This window comes from Cydia fagiglandana, chromosome 24, assembly GCF_963556715.1.
Source record: "Cydia fagiglandana chromosome 24, ilCydFagi1.1, whole genome shotgun sequence".
NCBI lineage: Eukaryota > Metazoa > Arthropoda > Insecta > Lepidoptera > Tortricidae > Cydia > Cydia fagiglandana.
The window spans coordinates 4827747-4849240 of record NC_085955.1 but is presented as its reverse complement, the minus strand read 5'-3'; the positions used below and the strand labels follow the sequence as shown (position 1 = coordinate 4849240).

The window sequence follows — 21494 nt, the reverse complement described above, 5'->3', positions numbered from 1 at the left end:
AGTTAGAGTCAATCAAATCAGACCCATAATAAAAATACAATATTTTGTAATCAACAAATACACGAAAACGTGCCTTCGTATTTAACCACTTTCCAAGAATACATTTTAAATATTAAATATACCTAGTTATTGGTTATTTTTTGTAATTTTTCTTTTTAGGTAGGTGCAACAGATATTCTGTATTCGGCCGAATAGTAGGCAACATTCGGCCGAATACCGAATATTCGGCAAAGTGGCCGAATAGGGCGAATACCGAATAGTTGCCGAATATTCGTGGCATCTCTAGAAAAAATCATCTTTTTCACAAATCGTCCGTTAAATCTAGCATAGGCTATTGAGGAAGTTCGGTTATTAAATTTGATTACAGAATTACCCTGTATAAAGCTATCTGGTCCTATTTATTCAGTCCGGAACATGGTAATGCGACTATAAACCTGTATAAATAAGGGTGCGGACGTTTACCTCCATATTTCGGGTAGAGGGTGTCGAAATATACCCTTTTAATAACCTGAACTCGTTACGTACTGAGATTGTTGTGTAAAAAACACTGTAAACGAACGTGTGCTAATACAGCGTACATATGTTTAAAAAGAAGCAGTGGTGGCCGAGTGGATATGACGTCTGACTTTCAATCCGAAGGTCGTGGGTTCAAATCCTGGCTCGTACCAATGAGTTTTTCGGAACTTATGTACGAAATATCATTTGATATTTACCACTAGCTTTTCGGTGAAGGAAAACAACGCGAGGAAAACTGCATACATCTGCGAAGAAATTCAAAGGTGTATGTGAAGTCCCCAATCCGCATTGGGCTAGCGTGGGGACTATAGCCCAAGCCCTCTCGCGCATGAGAGGAGGCCTGTGCTCAGTAGTGGGACGTATATAGGCTGAAATGATGATGATGATGATGATGAACCAAAAAAGTTGCATTTATATATAGGTACAGTGGCGTTCAAAACTGCATGGATAGATGTCGACCGTAATGCCTTAATATTACGGTTGAAACGTCTCTATGCACTTTTGAACCTATACCTATAGGTTTTTTGTGATATTGAATAAAAACTATTAAAGTCAATGATTAATTTTAATCAGTTTTCTATATAATTCTGGTATCAATCGACGTTACACTCATTAATTTTGCTTTTATTCACTTCTAGTATTAGTTTATGCTTCAACGTTTTAGTCCAAATGAAGACAATCTTGATGTATTTTTCCTTGAAGATAAACCAGCGAAATATCCGCAATATCATGCGTTACACCCCCAAAAGGAACTAGGAAATTAAGTTGACAATCAGCGATGAAAAGCCGCACGCACGTAGCGACCGGAAAATCAATATAGGAATTTCATATTCAACAAGTCCACAAGACATTGTTCAGCGCGACATCTAGCGAAGTTTCCCTGAACTAGCGCGGACTTAGATAAACGTCACGCAGTTTATGTTTTGATGTGACAAGAGGGCGCTGGGGTGCAATAAAATTTTGTAGATTACTTTTCAACTAGAGGCGTAAGTTTTTACACTTTTTCTAAATATGTATTTGTTTTGTTTCAGGTATTGCATCCAGTTATTTGGTATTTATCCATGTGACATTGTTACGGTAGGTAAATAATAAAAACGACATATTAGAAACCCGTCAAAACATTATGGCAGAACCATAATACTTAACGATAAATTACTGGCTTTTATGGACCTTGCAGAAAAGTCGTTTTTGTGAAAGACATTAGAGAAATCGTAAATAACCCAAATAACTTTATTTTTATGGCGGAGAGAAAAACTATAGAAAGGCGCGTAGATACGCCATTATATTTAATGAAAAATCAATTGTTGAATGTCGTCGAACATTGAAAGAACATTTTAACGTGTTTATGATTTTTTACATCTAATGATCTGCCAATATTGACATGGCCGCGGAGTCATGATCGTTTCCTTAATTTTCACGACCCTTTAATAGTTTATCATCAATTTTATGACCAAGTAATAATGTAAACTACAGTAAAAATTAAATTATATTTTAACTTGCATTTACATGATGACTATTTTATTCTTAAGTAACATAAAAAAGAAAGTTACTTAATTGAATGAAAAATCCATAGACAACAAAAACGCCATTTCGAACCGTGACAGAACTAGAACGTAACTTTTACGTAAACGGTTGCCAACCGCGTCAAATCGTGTCGAAAGTTCAACGACACTTATTTTTTATAATCCTGAGTGTTTGCGCAAATTCTAGATGTCTTCTCGACCATTAATCCGAATATCAAACGCAGGCAAAGTGCGACAGGGGTGAATATATGATTTATAAGGTTAGGCGGGAGTCGTGGGCGATCATAAAATGCAGGGTTGCGGCTGAATAGGGGTTTATGACAAAAACTCCATAGATAATGTCTCTTGTCTCTGATTTTGACGGGTGTGGCTGTTTGAGTAATAGCTTTGGTCTAGGTAAGTGTGTAGTTTTGTTTCCGCGTTATGTCGTTGTTACATTGTAATTTTAATTCAATGAGTATTTTAAATTGTACATCGTTTTAGACATTCGTGGCAGTTAAAAGGTTCACGCGATTGAAAATTGAAATAGCTTAAGGTTATTTCTTCATTAGGGTTGAATTACTTACATTTAACTGTCATAATGGTTTAATACATTGTAATACCAGAAATAACGTTCATGTTTAAACCATGAAATGCCGTCACGATCAAAGTGAACAACGTTTAATTTAATGTTAATTAATTGAGAAACTACAGTAAATTATTAGTTGAACAATTCAATTAAATTTACTGGAATTTGTGAAAAGCGTTTTACATTACATATTAACGCGGTTTCGTGATTTAATATCATTGCATATATTATGTAATGTACCTAGCATTATGTTCGAATATTCACACTAGTTGGTAATCATTAATTAATTATGATAAACGTTCACGCGTGTACATGGAGCCACGAGTAGTTTAAATTACCAAATTCCTCACCAAATCGTGTTTTTTATTGAATATAAATATGTGACGTCCCACGGCTTAAGGTACCTTATGGAGGTTGGCGCTTACGCTATTATTAATGCCGCTCTAATATTATTGCGGCGCTATGCGACGTAAGCGCCAGCCGCCATAAGGTACCTTTTGCCGTGGAACGTCACATATCTCGAAAACGATATAATGTCTTATAGGTCCTTAACCACCGTCAACATATGTATAGCTACAGGATGAGCAAGAAAGAAAGGTTAACTAAATACTAATATAAATGAAACTACCGTTACTCCTCCACTAGTTGAACTCTTTAATAAAAAAATCTAGAGTGCTCATAAACAACGGTTTTTTCGATATAAAGGAAATATCCTATGACTTGCTGACACAATAAACTAAAATTGTATCAAATCGGTTCATTCGCTTTAATGTAAAATGGTATCCGAACAAGAATGTAATTTTTATACATTTATAATAGGTATGCATTATAATATTTTAAACTTTCGCGTTTTGAATACATATTAACTCGCATTATAGTCGGTAGATACACAAATCTCTGTTTTGACATTTTGCTGGGACATCAGTCAGCCGCGACCACGACCAGTGAAACCTGTGTCGAAACGTCGGTAAATCAAGGTAATTGAATATAATTCGCGTTAGGCCCGTCTATAATGTGAGTTAATAGGTATGCATTAGTATTTGTGGATTAATCTTGTTTTCTCTAAACTAACAGGCTAAAGCTCTTATAAATCCAATATCCATCTCACATTTATGTTGCATATAAAACTATATCAACTCTTACCATTATAGCCAACGCAAATCGTAAAATCACGGCTATTCTCTATAAAAAGCTTTCTCGTGAGGTCTTATCTTATATAAAAACCTCGTAAATTGACCTAGGATGATTAAGAGAAGCACTTTCCAGTCCATTGTCTTCATTACTTTCAATAGTTTGTCCCCAAGCCTTGTCAAACATTTTTTGCATCCAGACTTCATTAACAAAATAATCTGCAACCATCCCTTACCCACCACGCTCTTGGTGCTATAGTTTTAAGGTTGAAAGTAGAATGGCAAGTTGTTCATAAACCGCAAAACGTGAATTGATTCTGATAGTGACAAGTCCTTTCGGGATGACGTGGCAATGTTCACTTACTTGACTTTTTAGGGACCCGTCCCCTAGTGACGGCACTGGGATTTCTAAAAAAGAATATGAATTACATTTTAGTATTTATTAACGAGAACTCTATTTTACAGTCACGAAGTGTGGAAGCACTACATTAAACTTTATATTTCCATAGGAATTAGATACGATGGTACGTCCAGACTCTGTCGCTTTTCTTCCAAACTTGAACGGATTATAGGTACTGTCCGATTATTTTTACCACCGCAATGGCTTAAAGAAATAATTTGCAATGCTTTTAAATAAATTATTTTCTACCTCTGTACCGCAGACGTTACAGTTCCTTAAAATGTACCCGAGGGAATAGTAAATATATTATAAAACTAGGTCGGAGCTGTCGGAAGTCACCACAGGTCATGAACGGAGTCAATTTATTACACTAGTGAAAAATTACTATTCAGCTAGGTAGGTACAGAAGTGTCCGTTTTTATACAGATGGCGCTAGCATAGGTTTCCCTTGTCAATCATACCAATAGCATCAAGTTGGTTGTCTTTTGAAATTTCTTTTACCTAAATCTCACACAAACAGAAAAAAATATGCCGGTGTCCGGCGCGATATGAGCAACTATACTCGTGAAAAAAAATTAGTTGCTAACCTCATTAATCTTTTATTTATAATAACCGAATGTTTTAAAATGTATCCTATTTATTGATTTATTTAATATTTGTGAAATGGGCTTTTAAAGTAATAAGTATGTAATAGAATAAATTATCGTTAGCCATCGTAAAATATAATAGATAACCCTTAAATTTGTAAAGTTAATACTTGATGATTATGACTTTAATTTTAGATATATTTAGGGTTCTTAGTTTTAATTTAGTTTTATTCGTAGATATATTTAGTTCATAAGTTATTTATTTGTCTTTTTATTATCTTTACAAAACAAATGATATCTTAAAACTGAACCCACGCTCAACTTACCGGTCTGTTTTACAATTCTTGCTGACAGAGCGCGGATCGGATAACATTATTTGCCAAATAGATTGATGGAGCCAACTTTTTAAGACAGGGAGGCTGGAAAATTAGATAGCTGGCGGTTTTTTGCCGATAGTGAGCCATTGGGAATGACCGGCAAAAGTAGTGCGAATTGTCTCAAACATTTTTTTACTTAATCAATACCACTTCGGAATTTGATAAAAAGAAATCCCTATTTTTGCATGGATGATTGTTTTTGCGATGCGTCTACATGTCCGTGTGAGTCAGACATATTAAATAACGTTATTATCGACTTAAAAACGTGAGTGCCCATTTTGAATAAGTATAAAATATTTTGTGTTTTATGTATGTTCGTATAATTTTTATAAATAAATAAAAAACAAATTGCACGAAAAGATGATAAAAGTCACTCCTTAAACTAAAACTAATTTTTTTAACCAAAAAATAGGACCACTAGGCTACAGACTTCAGTAATAACCTAGTCTAGTACTTTGACATAGTCTCAAAGTGCCAAAAACGCCTTTTTGAAGCAAGCTCAAGCGCCTTTACACTCGACTTTGTGCAAATGCTTTGTGCATCTGCCAAGTTTTCTGTAACGCCGGAAAAATCTTAAAACGACCACACCACGTAGCTTTTTTATGCTAAATTCTAGTTTGCGACGGCAAAGTTAAGTTTGTCACGCGTTCATGCGGCAGCCGTATATGCTATTTTTGTAAACATGCATGCATGATAAAATTTGGTATCACCGCTGTTATACGGTTTGCATTTCTGTTGAGTGGCTTTATTCGTTAGTGTTGTGTTGACTTTTGAGCTGTACATTAGACTCCTCGTTAATGGTTCAAGACTTTTAGGCTTAATTATACAAAGGCTTAAATTAAAAGGCTCAAGCCTTCAGAGTTAATATTTGTTGGTAAAAATATGTTTTAATAACATGGTAATACTAATTTATTATTTATTACTTAATGTATGTAGTCTTGGAAGTTTGATCACTTAGACTGGCCTTCAAAAATGCTTGAATCTCGTAAATTTTATAGCTCGCTTCCTGCTTTTCTTAAATACAATCTAACTGTCGCTAATAAGCATAGCTGACAATAAGACCGTAGATTTTGCACTCTTTTATTTTATTGTGTGTGGTTAAGTTCTAAACGATTGCAAGGATAAGGCTCGAATGCTTCCAAGCCTCGCCTCACATCACAATCTGTACAGGTAAAAGTATGTTGATTGTATTGACATAATAATTTATAATGCAATAAAAACACAACCATTGTAAAAAATTCCATTCCTGATATACAGCGAACTGTAAAATTGCATTATCAAAATTTATGTGTAAAATTTATGTGTTTAATTTATATCTGATAAGTAAAATATGTGATCAGTAAATACCTATAATTTTACAAGGTATAAGTTGGTTTCTAAAGTATGTTCACGTTGTTTTTACAGTACGTCACAGAGGGTTGACAAAATCAAGGCTTTAAGTATCAAACCTTTGCAAGCTTAAGGCTCGAAAGTTCGCCTCACATCACCTTTGTCTGTACATATAAGTTGGTTTGTTAAGTATGAATGCACGCGCCTGTATTGTACGTTTGTACGTCTTTGACATGTGTTCCCTCTATGCACAAAGAGTGTTTGTTTAGTGAAATAGGACAATGTCAGGGAACTGTGTCAGGCTTCAATGTTTCATTAAATTATTCTCATGCGAGGTATATTCAAATGGAATGGAGTTTTTTTACATTGTCGTAAATAAGTATGAGAATTTCTTTAACATTGGGGTGGCTCTCTCGTATTCAATGATTTTTAAAATTATCACAACATTACTCGTAAGCATTATTGACATATAGTCCGCCATTTGTACGTAGGAAAGATTTATTTGGGGAACAAAACACAATAAATAGTAACAAATAAATAAGTGTACAGTATACTTAACTAATATTAAAACTAAACTACCTAAGTACCTATATAAAACTTAAGAATAAAAAATGCTCTGTCACCTTTTGTATGTTAAGGGCCCCCCCACATCTAGCGTCTTTCGAGCGTCGGCGTCTACAAATGTATGGCCGCGCTCGACGCAACGTCGACGCAACTGCGCAGCGACGTCTTTTTCCATAGCGCTGACCAGACGCCGACAGACGCCGACGCTCGAAAGACGCTAGATGTGGGGGGGACCCTAAGATTTTCGTTTATGTAATAAACACAAGTTAAAATCATAAGATAAAGTACAATTTTAAATAAATACTTTTTTTTACGTTTGGCTTAATCCTAACAAAAATTCTTCTATGGCAATGGTACCTACGATATAGGTACTTGAATAGACAAAGTAATTAAAGTTTCTTTAATAAATATCTCCGGTTAACGAAGTCGGTACAGTTTTCTCATTTGCCTGTTCGTAAGAGTTAAATTGCTTTCCGGAGATAGGCAGGCGACCTAAATTGTCGGTCAAGAGACATTTGTACGAGAGATTTGTATAAATGTTACGAGATTGTAGTTTGCGAGGTCAGTTTTAGTGTTGAGATTTATTGAAGGATCCAGAAGAGTTTTTGCAGCAGGGTATCGGATTTCAGCGGTTTTGCGGCCGGCCCCCTGACACCACAGGATTGCGTAAGGGCCCCCCCACATCTGGCGTCTTTCGAGCGTCGGCGTCTACAATTCTATGGCCGCTGCTCGACGCAACGTCGACGCAGCGTCGACGCAACTGCGCCGCGACGTCTTTTTCCATCGCGCTGACCAGACGCCGACAGACGCCGACGCTCGAAAGACGCCAGATGTGGGGGGGCCCTAAGACATAATATAATTCATTTAATACGGATTTTTAAAAGGCTGGGATACTGTTACAGGCGTCCAAAGACAATGCCTTTTACCATCAGGCTATCCGTGTTTTCCAGTAAAGTAAAACCATATAATGCTGTTGTTATTAGTCTTGGACACGGAGCGAATAGTCCGTCGGTTCTTCGGCTGGCAGTTTGGGCCCCACCCCGCTGCTGGCGGCACCCTTAGGTTAAGTTTTTTTCACCACACCAGCTAGGAAAGGCTTACTTTGCACTTCAAAAACTGAAAGCAAAGATGCATTTTATTCACATGTGAGGCGAAGTAATCAAATGCAAATTTCGAGTTGTTTTCTTATATTTGCTGTTAGAATTGACTTTTAAATGATGATTTAGGATGATAACTATTTAATAACATTCATTTGGATTTGATTTTGTTTGATATTTTACATTTAATATTTCCTTCGGGTTGTTTTGGTGAAAAGTTTTTTTTTAATGTTTTTGTGTATTTTGTAAATATTTTTGTGTTTTGACATTTTACTTTTGTTTAAGCAAGTCTGAGAAATTAAATAAAAGAAGAGAATTTTCCTTACACGTGTGTCTAGTCCAACGTACGTCCGACTACTTAAGTATCTTCTTGACTTAATTTTTCGCAGCAGCATACAGCACTTACGAAGAAAGTATGTCAAAATTGCTCTTACTTACACGCGCATGTATGTCACGTCACGCCGCTTGCTCAGCACCAGTGTTGCAAACTCGGATTTTGAAAAATGCTAGACTAATGTCTAGATTATGCCAAAGATTTTTGAAACACCTGTGCTAAAAAAATGCTAAAATATCACTTGAAATTAGACACTTAAAACACATACTTTTTTCAAATTTACCGCCTTTTTCTACTGACAAGATCTGCTTGGCCAACTTTATATAGTCCGTTGACGTCCATCCGTCCGCAAAAGTCAAAATTCATATGAAAATATGAACCACATAAGGCGATGGCGCATATTGTTGCTGCCAAGTTGGTGCAAACTAAATTATGCTAAAAAATATGCCAGATGCTAAATGGAAAAATTTGGTGCCAAAGCGAGTGAAAATGTGCCAGATCTGGCATCATTTATGCCAAGTTGGCAACACTGCTCAGCACTTTACTCGAGGCTAGTATCCAGTAGGTATAAGTATAATAATATATCACATGAAATATATACCTAAAGTTGCTGTAGCGTGGAATAGTTACTTGTTTTACAAAGGGGGCAAATTAGTTATTTAATACCTCGTGCTAATATTGATACAAAATATTTAAAAAATCTCCATTCCCTACCGACCCGAAATATGTAAACCTAAAAAAATCAGATGTCTCATACATTTCAGTGAATCACATTATGTCAATGTATTCTAGTTATATTCTATGGAACACTAAGTATTTATGCGATTTCGGGGTCAGCTCCCTGTTCAATATACCCTACATATTCAGGGCTCAGAGTATGGTCAGACGGAATAAAATAATCCTGTTTATGAAGGTTATATTTACTATCCATAAAGTTATTAGTTATTACCAACATATAGGTAAATCTGCCTGCTTTCGTTGTTCGAAAAAGTATCATTTGTTCGTCGCCTTTCGCCACATAGCGAAAACTAGCCCCCTTATTCATAAACGTTTACTAAAGTTGACAAGCCGCCGAATAATCGTTTGTCCCTCTCCATCATACCAATACGTCGGAAAGGGACAAACGATTATCGGCTTGTCAACTTTAGTAAACGTTTATGAATAAGGGGGTAGGTATTTATCTCGCCTCTCATCCTTCTGTATACGAATTTATTTAATATTGTATTAAAAGAACTAGACGTTGATTCTAATTTATGAATTTGTTATGATTTTGAACTAGTTTTGATATAACCTCGACGATCGTCTTGAGCCGGATACTCATTAGCGAGCCGTAACCGTAACCGTTGTATATACTGAAACCAAAAAACATAGTGTGTACGTGGTTTGCGAACCTGCGAACAACGTACGTACACACTATGTTTTTTGGTTACAGTACATACAACGGTTACGGTTACGGCTCGCTAATGAGTATCCGGCTTTGGTGATCGCGCCTCTCACGCACGGGGTTCACTTCTTTTCGCATATACCATTCAGCGTATCAGAATAATATCAAAACAGTAACAAATTGTGAAATCTGAATCAGGCTCTTAATCGTAGTAATCAAATAATTAACGGCGCGATTCAGGAAATGAATTAGAGATTCGCTAGATATGAAATAGTAAAGATATGTGACGTTCCACGTTAAGAGGTACCATTGCCCCGGCTGAATATTGGAGCAGCGTTAATAATAGCGTAAGCGCCAGCCGCTTAATGTACCTTTTGCTGTGTAATGTCACATATCTTTACTATTTCATACCTAGTGAGTCTCTAATTCATTTCTCGAATCGTGCCGTATATTGTCGCCTCTACGCGAGATACAGCAGCGCCGAAATGATGGGCTACGGCCTACGCCGTAGCGCTACGAGATTAACGTAGCAGTGAGTTTACAGTGCGAAATACTGTAAAGCCCCACCCTTACTTTCATTTTATTAATTCGGGGAGTTGGTAGTGGAACTCAGAAAATACCACTATGTATGGACTAAGCCGACCCCAAATTTAGATGGAACTAAGCCACAGAATAAATAATAGTACTAGGTACAGAAGACTCACTCTCTAACAAAACGCGTCTGTCACGATCAGCACAGATATGGCCGCTAGATGGCGACAGCGCTACGCGCGGCTTATGGCTTTCCCCAAAATTGGTGTGGAACGGATGTACTTTTAGCTACCTGTAGCAAAGCGATGAAATTGCGGAGTGAGCCACGTCTGATCACAGAATAAATAATAGTACTAGGTACAGAAGACTCACTCTCTAACAAAACGCGTCTGTTACGATCAGCACAGATATGGCCGCTAGATGGCGACAGCGCTACGCGCGGCTTATGGCAAACCCCAAAATTGGGGTCAAGGGTCGGATGGATGTACTTTTAGCTACCTGTAGCAAAGCGACGAAATCGCGGAGTGAGCCACGCCTGACTAAGCCTAGAAGAAGAAAATAAGTGAAATCTCTTCCTTTTAGACCGTTTCTCCAATTGCTATTGTTACCAACACATCACAAAGTAGGTTGATACTAATACTTTAGTCACCCAATCTCCGCAGAATATAACTTTACAGAGGTCATGACCCCTCATTCATTTCGTATATAATTAAGTAGGTAAATTTAATTATAGTTTCATGTTATATACTTGCGTTCATAGCTGATTCATACATATACATAGTGACACCTAATATGTAGAAAAAATATTAGTAGAATTAGTTATACCATAGTCTTAATTTTCTATTCGCGCCATACAAAAGAGATCCATCTGAAAGCAAAATAATAAACAGTAATTATGTATCCCTCCCAAATTACTCTATTCCTCCTTAATATTTCGTTTTGAAGCTTAAGTCAAACGCAATAGGATTTCTTTTCCCCTGAACGCAAGACTGGGGTGATTTTTATAGAACTTTATTCACCACCCTCGGAGAAAATGGCCGAGTCGGATGCAGCCAAAGATGGCGGCGCGCATGCGCGCTGTGTCGCTCAATACGTGCACCCTCCCATAGCTTAATCTCTGCCCCTATGCTCTCCTGGTACTATTGACCTTATGAGGTTTTAGCACAGCTGAGTTTCAGTCACATATAACTTCTCTTAAACTATGTTCGCGTCACTAGAACATATGACTTGAAAGCTTGACATATGTTAGCTTTAAGCTGCTAAAATTCTAAGTGTAATCACAGTTTAATCAGCTTTTCATAAGAGAGAAGATGACACATAAAACCACTAGATTTAGTCGAGGCTTCTCACTCTCACTAATGTCACAGGCACTTTACACTAGCACTATTAGCCATCGATTTTGGGCACGGCCGCCGCTCCCATTTCAGTCAACAACCAGCTAACCTGTGAACAGAACCTGTGGACACACACAATACAATAAAAGAACATTCAGTATCCTCGGAGATCGGTGAAATCTTTCAGTCTGTCCATTCTGTTGCGGTTGGTGGTGCGTCGCCTTTGCCTGCTTGTCCCGGCGCAGCAGTAGACATTACTTACTGCTGTGACAGGACAATATGGCAAAGACGCGCGTGAGGACGCGGCGTGGTCGGGTGTCGGCGAGCGTGTGGCGGCGGAGACGCGCCGCGCCGCGCCCCGCACCCGCGCATGCGTACCCCGGCACCCCTCAATGGACACCCTCAATCAACTATCGATTTTCCTTTAAAAAAAGGTTAATTCATTGCAAAAGGGATATTTATACTACGTTGTTTATGTTTACAACTACAATTCCGATGCATTTTTTTTACTGGGTCACTGACTCGGGGGCGCTAGCCTTGCGTTTCGTTTCATCCCGTAGCTTCAGTCCAAACCACTTTTTTCACTTCCTTCAATCGATAGGCGAAAAACGAAAAACTTAAGCGTTGTAAAAAAAAGCACGTTCATCAAAATTCAAAGTTCAAAGTTTTTTATTGTATATAAGAATCAGGTACACAGGTACAAAACTGTATACAGCAAAAATTTATGCATTAATTAATAAAATATATCAATTTTAGCTCACAATTTAACTCGCCAATTTTATCTAAATTATCTCAACAAACCACAAGTCAGATAACTTCACTTAACGTTATTAATACAAGTTTACAAATAAATAAATAAACAAGATTTATTCATCTAATAACGTTAAGTGAATGGTATATTCAATCAAAATAAATAATTTAAACATATCTAAATAAATAACACAACATTCACTATTAAAATCATTTCTCCATCCCAACTTATCTTGTTGAAAATCCCGAGCGTCCCTGCCGGGTCAATGAACCCCGTCTATCTATATGTCCCGGAGACATTGACATTGGCTGAGCCCTAGCTAGCTAGTCAGGATGACTTGGCTATTGTCAACACTGTCTCCTTTCAATCAAGTGATCGATTGATGCCTAAAGTTGTATCCAGACGAGACAATTTTTCGCCAATCTGATGAAATTCTCCGATCAAACAGGGCCGTGCGGACGCAAATACCAATTTGATTCCCCGATCACATCAGCAGGTGCGGACACAAAAATGCCAATTTTCATAGTAGAATGCAAATTGGTGATTTAATTTGTGTACGTGTGGACGCTAGATGAGATTGACCAATTATTTTCCTGAACAAATCGACTGATTTCGTCAGTCCCGTCTGGATACCCCTTAACACTCAAGTGTCGTATAAAAGTGGTATCCAGACGGGCCTGATCAAATCGGTCAATTTGATCAGCAAAATAATTGGCGCAAATCACCAATTTTAGATTTATGGTGCTCTCTAAAACTTGAGCCCTCTAAATTGAAAAAAATGCCCCAGTATGAAAATACTGGCGTCACAAATTGGTACCTTTGCGTCCGCATCTCATTTTATCGCTAATATCGGTCATAATCGGCGGTTGAATTCGGCGGCCAAATTGGTGTTTGCGTCCTGATTCGATCGGGAAATTTAATCAGATTGGCGAAAAATTGACTACTGGATACCGCACAATGTTCAACAAACGTCGACTCTCTCTTTCTCTCCTGTCTCTCTATCTGCATATACAGGTGGCTAAAAAATAACTGCATTCCCGTTGCCAGGGAGGTTTTGGGATTATACTGAGGAACTTTTACTATGGTACCAACCCCGAAATCGCGAGAAAAAAATTACCCTTCCATAGGAAATGGACCAGTCAAAATGTATGAAACAGCTAACTTTTTTTCGCGATTTCGGGATGTGTCCCATCGTAAAAGTTGCTCAGTATCAGAACCTCCCTGGCAACGGGAATGCAGTTATTTTTTAGCCATCCTGTATACAGCTCAAAAAAGAACATGTTTGTTTAAAGTCTAATACTAGTCTAATTTATCAAATCTAGGTTTATTCAGACAGGTATCACTAAGATGCCTCTAAGTTTCAACTAGTGATCCAAAAGACTCGAGCCTTTTAGCTCTTTTTTAGGGTTCCGTACCCAAAGGGTAAAACGGGACCCTATTACTAAGACTTCGCTGTCCGTCCGTCCGTCCGCCTGTCACCAGTGGCCCATTTTATAAAGCTACAAGTTACAATTTACAAGCGGAAGTCTCTTTCTAACCCTATGTGTTAGAACGAGACTTCCGCTTGTAAATTGTAACTTGTAGCTTTATAAAATAGGCCACAGGCTGTATCTCACGAACCGTGATAGCTAGACAGTTGAAATTTTCACAGATGATGTATTTCTGTTGCCGCTATAACAACAAATACTAAAAACAGAATATAATAAAGATTTAAATGGGGCTCCCATACAACAAACGTGATTTTTGACCAAAGTTAAGCACGTCGAGAGTGGTCAGTACTTGGATGGGTGACCGTTTTTTTTTGCTTTTTTTTCGTTTTTTTTTTGCATTATGGTACGGAACCCTTCGTGCGCGAGTCCGACTCGCACTTGCCCGGTTTTTTAGGGCTCGTATTATAATAATTAAATAGAAAAGGCTTTTAGCCTTTTAGACGTCAAAGAGATGAGGCGAGCCCTAACAAAATAAAAAAAAAGAGCTAAAATGCTCGACTCTTTTGGATCATTAGTTTCAACATAAAACCAATTTAAAATCCACAAAAAATGTCTCGCGTTTCTAATTTTACCTCAATCCAGTAAGATTAGCGCAAACGTGACAAATTATACGCTCGTGTCAGGGTTCAGAGGCAATCGGTCGGGCTCGGGGGGTCAAACGTCTGGGGTTTTTCGGCGAATAGGGCTTTTCTGGTAATTAGTGTTACATATATACTTTCCTAGGATTTTGTGATACATATAGGTATACGCTGTGAATTTAATTCTAGATTAAACCAGTATTTTTTTGCATTTTACATTGTTTATCGATAAAATACCTGATTCTGTTATCTTAATTTACTATTCATGATGCCGTACCAGGCGTGTCTCACTCCACGATTTCGTCGCTTTGCTACGGGTAGCTAAAAGTACATCCGTTCGGCCCCAATTTTGGGGAAAGCCATAATCCGCGCGTGGCGCTGTCGCCACCTAGCGGCCATATCTGTGCTGATCGTAACAGACGTGTTTTGTTAGAGAGTGAGTCTTCTGTACTTATTGTTAGTACTATTATTTATTCTGTGGCCGTACACATAAAAACTTCGAGACCTTTCTGAGTGCACACTGGCACTAACAATGTTAAAAAACGGTCAAAATTCATGAAAAACCTTAATTTGGTACCTTTGGTTGAAAACCGTGCCACTTTTACTGGGGTCATGTTAAGTTGGTTTGAGTCCTCTTGGCCTGGTCTGTCTCCTGTGTCATTTATGGGACATCCTGTATACCTACAGTTAGATAACAGTGTCCAAAGGAACCAAAATACACAAAACCATAAGAAACGAAAAGGTCTGCAAATACCTAAAGCGAGTGAAAAGATAAATTGATGACGTCCGCGCTGATTTATGGCACAAGGAAATTTTCTAAAGGAAAAGTTCCTGAATATCCATCAAACAGCTTAGCAAAGAATCTGACCAACTGCGACTTGTATGGATAATGTAGCATTTATCATGTAAATCCGCAGCTATAACTTTTAACGAGTTTAAATTTATTTTAGTCTTAGATTATTTAATATTTCGTAAGATATTTTAGACTCCTATTCTTAATTTAATAGAATTAACCAATAATGCTTGTGTAAACTTTACAAATTAAGTCAATATTTGGCGAAAAACCGCGCGCTGACACCAGGAGCCCAGGGCAACCTAAGAGGACCACCCTCTATGCGGAAAAGGGAAAGCTAGAGGAATTCCTGTTTGTTAAATAGAAACAAAAACGTTCGTGCGAGAGAGAACGGCATATATATCAATTGGCAAACTAACAAGGCGGAGCGAGATGAAACCTAGTAACCCTCTTTAGAGGTGAAATGCGCAACTCGAGAGCAATTTTTGCGAGCAGCTGGCGATTGCGAAGTTCATTTTCAATAAAATAAAAGCTGGAGAGCTTTCAATTACGTTGCTATCAATGCTCGAATGCAATTTTGTTTTTTTTTTTAACGCCACTATGCATTTGTAGGTGTAATCGTTTTTGTTAGTTCGAAACGTAAATGGTGTTTGTATTTGAAAGTTTTGGAATAATATTATATAATTTAATTATCATTTACTTTTCTATTTGGGATTAAAATACGTATTTTTGTATTAAATATCTACCTAGTAATATTTTAAAAGATAAAAGGAACCTTAAACAGTTAAGTAAAATTTTCAGATGGCAAGCGGTACGTAGGTAGGTATTATATTTATATGTATATAGATGTACCTTTCAGTTAACTCGGAATAGGTAAGATAATTGTAAGTTATTTCGAAAACTTGACAGGCATTTAAAATGAAACCATTCTCAGCCACATAATTATATCTGTGGTAAGAAAATTCCTAGAAATTGTGTAAAAGTTTTCCAATTACAGAATTTGCCAACATGACTAAAACCATACTAAAACGGATTAAAAGAAGATTCTTGTTTAACTTTCTTTTAGATAAGTCATCTGTTATTTATTAACGCGATCTTTATTTGGGTTGCTGTGACAACAAATTTAATGCTGAAAAAGGTAAAAGTAAATTAAGAAAACGTTGTAAGATTTTTTATAGACGCAAAATAATTTACGTTCTACGTCTATCGGATTTCGGTTTGACATTGACATTTCATTCCAAACAACAAAAAACTAAACTTCCGACCATAGATAACTTTCTTCACTGTCATCCTGTCTGTCATCGTATCTTATTTGTTTACGAACCTAAAAACTTTTCACAACAAATAATTATTGTAATAAACATTTCAGGGCTAGTTTAATGACTTAATCGTGGAAATGCTAGCAATATACTCGATGTAATGTTATTTTCAATACTCACCTACTTTCCCTAAAATCGTAACTCGTAACTGGCCGGTAATAAAGCGTAAACAAATGCCGACCGTGTTTTGTCATTGCAAACTTTCGCGTCACAAATTCGATCTGCTTCGCGGCATTATTGTTCAATTGTGTATTTTCTTATCGATTGTGAAGTGACAATGATGGGACTATATTCCAGCGGGGCGCTCGGAGGTGTGGAGGTTTTGGACGGCAGCTTGGTCGGCGGCGAGCTGACCGCCCATGTCTTGAGCGCGCAGGCGGCCGCCCATGCCGCCGCCACGGCCGCTGCGGCGGCCCACCAGCAGCACCAACAACAGCAAATCGCTGTACAACAGATAAGTAAGTGTTTCCTTATACAAACAATTACAATCTAGTCTTTTATTACGTACTTCACAGAGGGCAGTATAAATATTTATTTTTATCGTGAATCCGCTCTTTCAGTAAGTTGCATTGTGTTCTTTGCCCATTTACAATATATTTGATTTGTTTATTTGTTAATAACAACAGGTTTAAGTCACAAAACAAATAGTTTTGCTAGTAAGACCAAGCTAAACATACTAGATTTACATCCAGTAGCATCTTTGGTGTTTTATTTATTTTAAGCTTTTGTCAACAAAGTATTTAATCTATAAAACCTTTGACCTCTCAAAGATAATCAGTACAGCTCCCATTAATTGTTTACAAACATAGTCAATTACAAACTTTGTAAATTACCGTACTCACCACTATCCATTACAAACTTTACCGACTCAGTTATAACTTTGTAGTGACATCGCTCCGCCACAGAACTCCACCTTGTAGCTAAAATAACATTGTAGGATGAATAGAGTAGTAAAATGTTGGCCTATTTTGTAAATTTGAAAGCCTAGTTTTGAAAGCTTTCTTTTTTCTTTTTCTCTGTAAAACTCCAGATGTGGCCAGCACTCTCAACTAAATAGAAATGTCCATTTTTAGGGTTCTGTACCTCAAAAGAAAAAACGGAACCCTTATAGGATCACTCATGCGTCTGTCTGTCTGTCTGACCATTCCCCCCCCATTTATCTCTGAAACTACTGGGTCTAAAATTTTGAAAAGAATACACAAAATAGTGGTAATAGGAAAACCTATTACAAATGTGCAGTCAAGCGTGAGTTGGACTTAGGTACGGAACCCTAGAAACGCGAGTCTGACTCGCACTTGGCCGGTTTTTTTTCCTTTGACTTTATTTTTCCTTTTCACAGAGACCTCCCCGTCATCAGGCCACACGTCGCCCGCGCCCGCCCCCCCCGCGGCCACCTCCCCCTCGCCCAGCAAGCTGTTCGTCGGGGGCCTCAGCTGGCAGACCAGCTCGGAGAAGCTCAGGGAATACTTTGCCATGTTCGGAGCGGTCACCGATGTGCTGATCATGAAGGATCCTGTCACGCAGGTGAGATGCATGGTAGTGTAGATGTTGGGGTGTTTATATGATGGCTCCTCTACACGATGGGCCAATGGCGGCCGCTCCAATGGACGCTATTATAAATATAGTAAGACAAGAGTGCTCACTCCATACATCAGTTTTAGTACCAAAACGACTATTAATTTCAGTGTCTACATCTAGCATCGAGTAGCGGAACTATCAGTACTGCTACTTGACAATAGATGTAGCACCGACCGGAAAGTCTTATCTCAACAGCTTAGTAAGCAAATTAAGTCTATTTGGTACTAAAACTGATGTATGGAGTGACCAATCTATGTATTTTTAGTGTTCCGTACAAAACTTTGTTTACGGAACACTTATGGGATCACTTCGGTCTTGCAAATCAGTTATTTTCTCTATGGTTAGAGGGAGCAAGTGACATTGCTATCTCATTGTACTGCATGGCTGCGTCCCTTGGAGTGACCGGCGTTGGCCCATCGTGTAGAGGAACCATGAAAGAGCGTTCGCTAGCTGGCGCGGTCGCACGGAGCGGGCGAGCGGGTTAAGCTCTGAGGGTCTACCGCGAACCGTGTTGCTTATACACTTATGTACGAATTTACAAGTGCGACAGAGAGGCAACACGTCGAACGTGGTTCACGGTAGGCCCTCTGGTTTCCTAGGATAGCGGGGCCGTCATATAGCGGCCGTCTCCATACAAAATATGACGACATCCATATTTAGCCGTATTATTTTGTATGGACACGGCCACTATATGACGGCATCTCTATCCTAGGAAAACTCGGTTTTAATGAATAATTTTGCCTACAATGGCACCCGCGTGCCCTCCGTGCATCCGCGCCATCTATAGTTCGTTTTTTTAGCATTGGGAAAAGACTACGCGATCTTGAGGTGTCTTTTAATTGAAAAATGCTTTCTAAAAATCAGTAACTATTACTTACGAAAGCAAAAGAATGTAAATTATCATAATATGCTTCATAATTGTTACATATTTACCGTGACTTATTTTTCAAAAGTGTTTTTCAATAAAAAGACACGTCAAGGTTGTTTACCTTTTTTCTAATGCTAAAAAATCGAAGTATAGCGGACGCCCTAAATGTAAGGGCAACTCCAAAGATACATTGATTGAGATAATATATGTACATTTTGAATGGTGTTGGCATCTGTCAAAGGGTTTGATACATGGCGCCAGCATAGGTTTTACCTGGCTCTAGTTTTATTCTAAGAGATTTAGCTTAAAGGGCTAGTATCTAGGCCCTAAAATAAAATTAAAAACCAGTATTGACGCTATTCCTAGGACCTGTCACGTAAAACCTATGAGTCATCTCTTTCGGCTATCTTCACATTGGATGCGAATTCGCATGTCGCTCCGAAGTGCGAGTGGGACATCGCTATATACGCTGCTGTCCTGCTCACACGGAGCGTCGTGCGAATTCGCATGTGTGGTAACCGCATAACTATATGTGATGTTCCACGATGAAAGGTACCTTATGGTTGTCTGCGCTTACGCTTATGAGCGTCGCTCCAATACTAATGCGGTACTACGCAACGCTATAAAAAAATACACTATATCGCCGACCGCCATAAGGTACCTTTAAACGTGGAGCGTCACATATTAGAGCAGCTAAGGTTCTTAAAAATATCTAATAATGCTCTTCTTGAAAATGCACATGTGTTCAGATATTTGTGAAAATCTTGGCCACTCCAATATTATCTGATGGTGACTATTCAAACGGATAAACTGTAAATATGTTGAATATACATGTACAGTCAGCATTGCTATTAGTTTGGCATCAATGCTAATAGTTTTGCTAACTGTACCTATTATAAAAGATTTATTTTACTGTAGAAATTTTAATTTGACGTTTTGGTACCTACTCCATAAATATTTTAAATATAGCTGGTCAAGCAAATCTTGTCAGTAGAAAAAGGCGCGAAATTCAAATTTTCTATGGGATAACCCTTCGCGCCTACATTTTTTTAAATTAGCCGCCTTATTCTACTGATAAGATTTGCTTGACCAGCTATATTTTTTATTCGTTTTATTATATATTTTATTATTTGTTAAGAAAAACAGCCCTCGCTACGCATCATCGCACATTTCTGTGCATCTGTGCAGTGGAAATGCAGCTTAAAATATATTTAAGTGTTTATATAAGAGTCGAATGAGGCACAGAGAAATATAAAATTCGGCCTAAATCGCAAACCTCGTAACTCCATTTCAAGGAAATTAGTAATTGCTACCTTGGACAACAATACTTAAAGTCGCAAACCCCGTAACTCCTCCGGAGGAGTTACGAGGTTTACGACTTAGGCCGACATATTGCAAGTTAAAACTTATCAACCTCGCACCGTCTGAATGAGCCCTAACACTCCGCAGCCTTGTTGGGCTTTGGCAATATTGCTCACCAGTGTTGCTCACCAGACTAATATCTAGATTATGCCAAAGTTTTTTGAAATATGCTAAAAAAAATGCTAAAATGTCAAATTGAAATTAGATACTTAAAACACATACATTTTTCAAATTTGCCGCCTTTTTCTACTGACAAGATCTGCTTGACCAACTTTATATAGTCCGTCGACGTCCATCCGTCCACAAAAGTCAAAATTCATATGAAAATATGAACCACATAAGGCGATGGCGCATATTGTTGCTGCCAAGTTGGTGCAAACTTGGCTTAGACTAAATTATGCTAAAAAATATGCCAGATGCTAAATGGAAAATTTTGGTGCCAAAGCAAGTGAAAATATGCCTGATATGGCATCAATTATGCCAAGTTGACAACGCTGTTGCTCACCGGCACAGAATAAATAATAGTACTAGGTACAAAAGACTTACTCTCTAACAAAACGCGTCTGTTACGATCAGCACAGATATGGCCACTAGGTGGCGACAGCGCCACGCGCGGCTTATGGCTTTCCCCAAAATTGGGGTCGAACGGATGTACATTTAGCTACCTGTAGCAAAGCGACGAAATCGCGGAGTGAGCCACGCCTGTCACCGGCAGGAACACAACACTATGAGTAGGGTATTTAAGATTAAACCTTATTACTAGATTTTATTACTTACAAGCTTTTTACAAGCTTTTATTTACTTTCACCTGACCGTTGTCTGTCTGTAATCAAATCTTGCTAGTTAAATTTGATCCACTTCCCGGTTTCCGATTGAGCTGAAATTTCGCATGCATGTATAAATCGGATGACAATGCAATATTATGGTACCGTCGAGCTGATGGAGACAGGAGGTGGCCATAGGAACTCTGTGATGAAACAACGCAGCCTAATTGTGCTAGGGGTTTTTAGAATTGTCTCGATGAGTATTAGTTGCCTGTCGTAAGAAAAGTACAGTCAGCGATAAAAGCTTGTACCAAAAA

At 38.1% G+C, this 21494-nt stretch overlaps 1 protein-coding gene across 1 annotated transcript in view; it reads left to right on the top strand.

The window, feature by feature from the left end:
• The window catches only part of LOC134676187 (RNA-binding protein Musashi homolog 2-like), a 199859-nt gene that overhangs the window by 166338 nt on the left and 12027 nt on the right, over window positions 1-21494 (top strand). The window contains exons 2-3 of the mRNA XM_063534515.1: window positions 16903-17063; window positions 17945-18129. Of these exons, the coding sequence (XP_063390585.1) occupies window positions 16903-17063; window positions 17945-18129 (346 nt within the window). The remainder of the gene's footprint in view (window positions 1-16902; window positions 17064-17944; window positions 18130-21494) is intronic.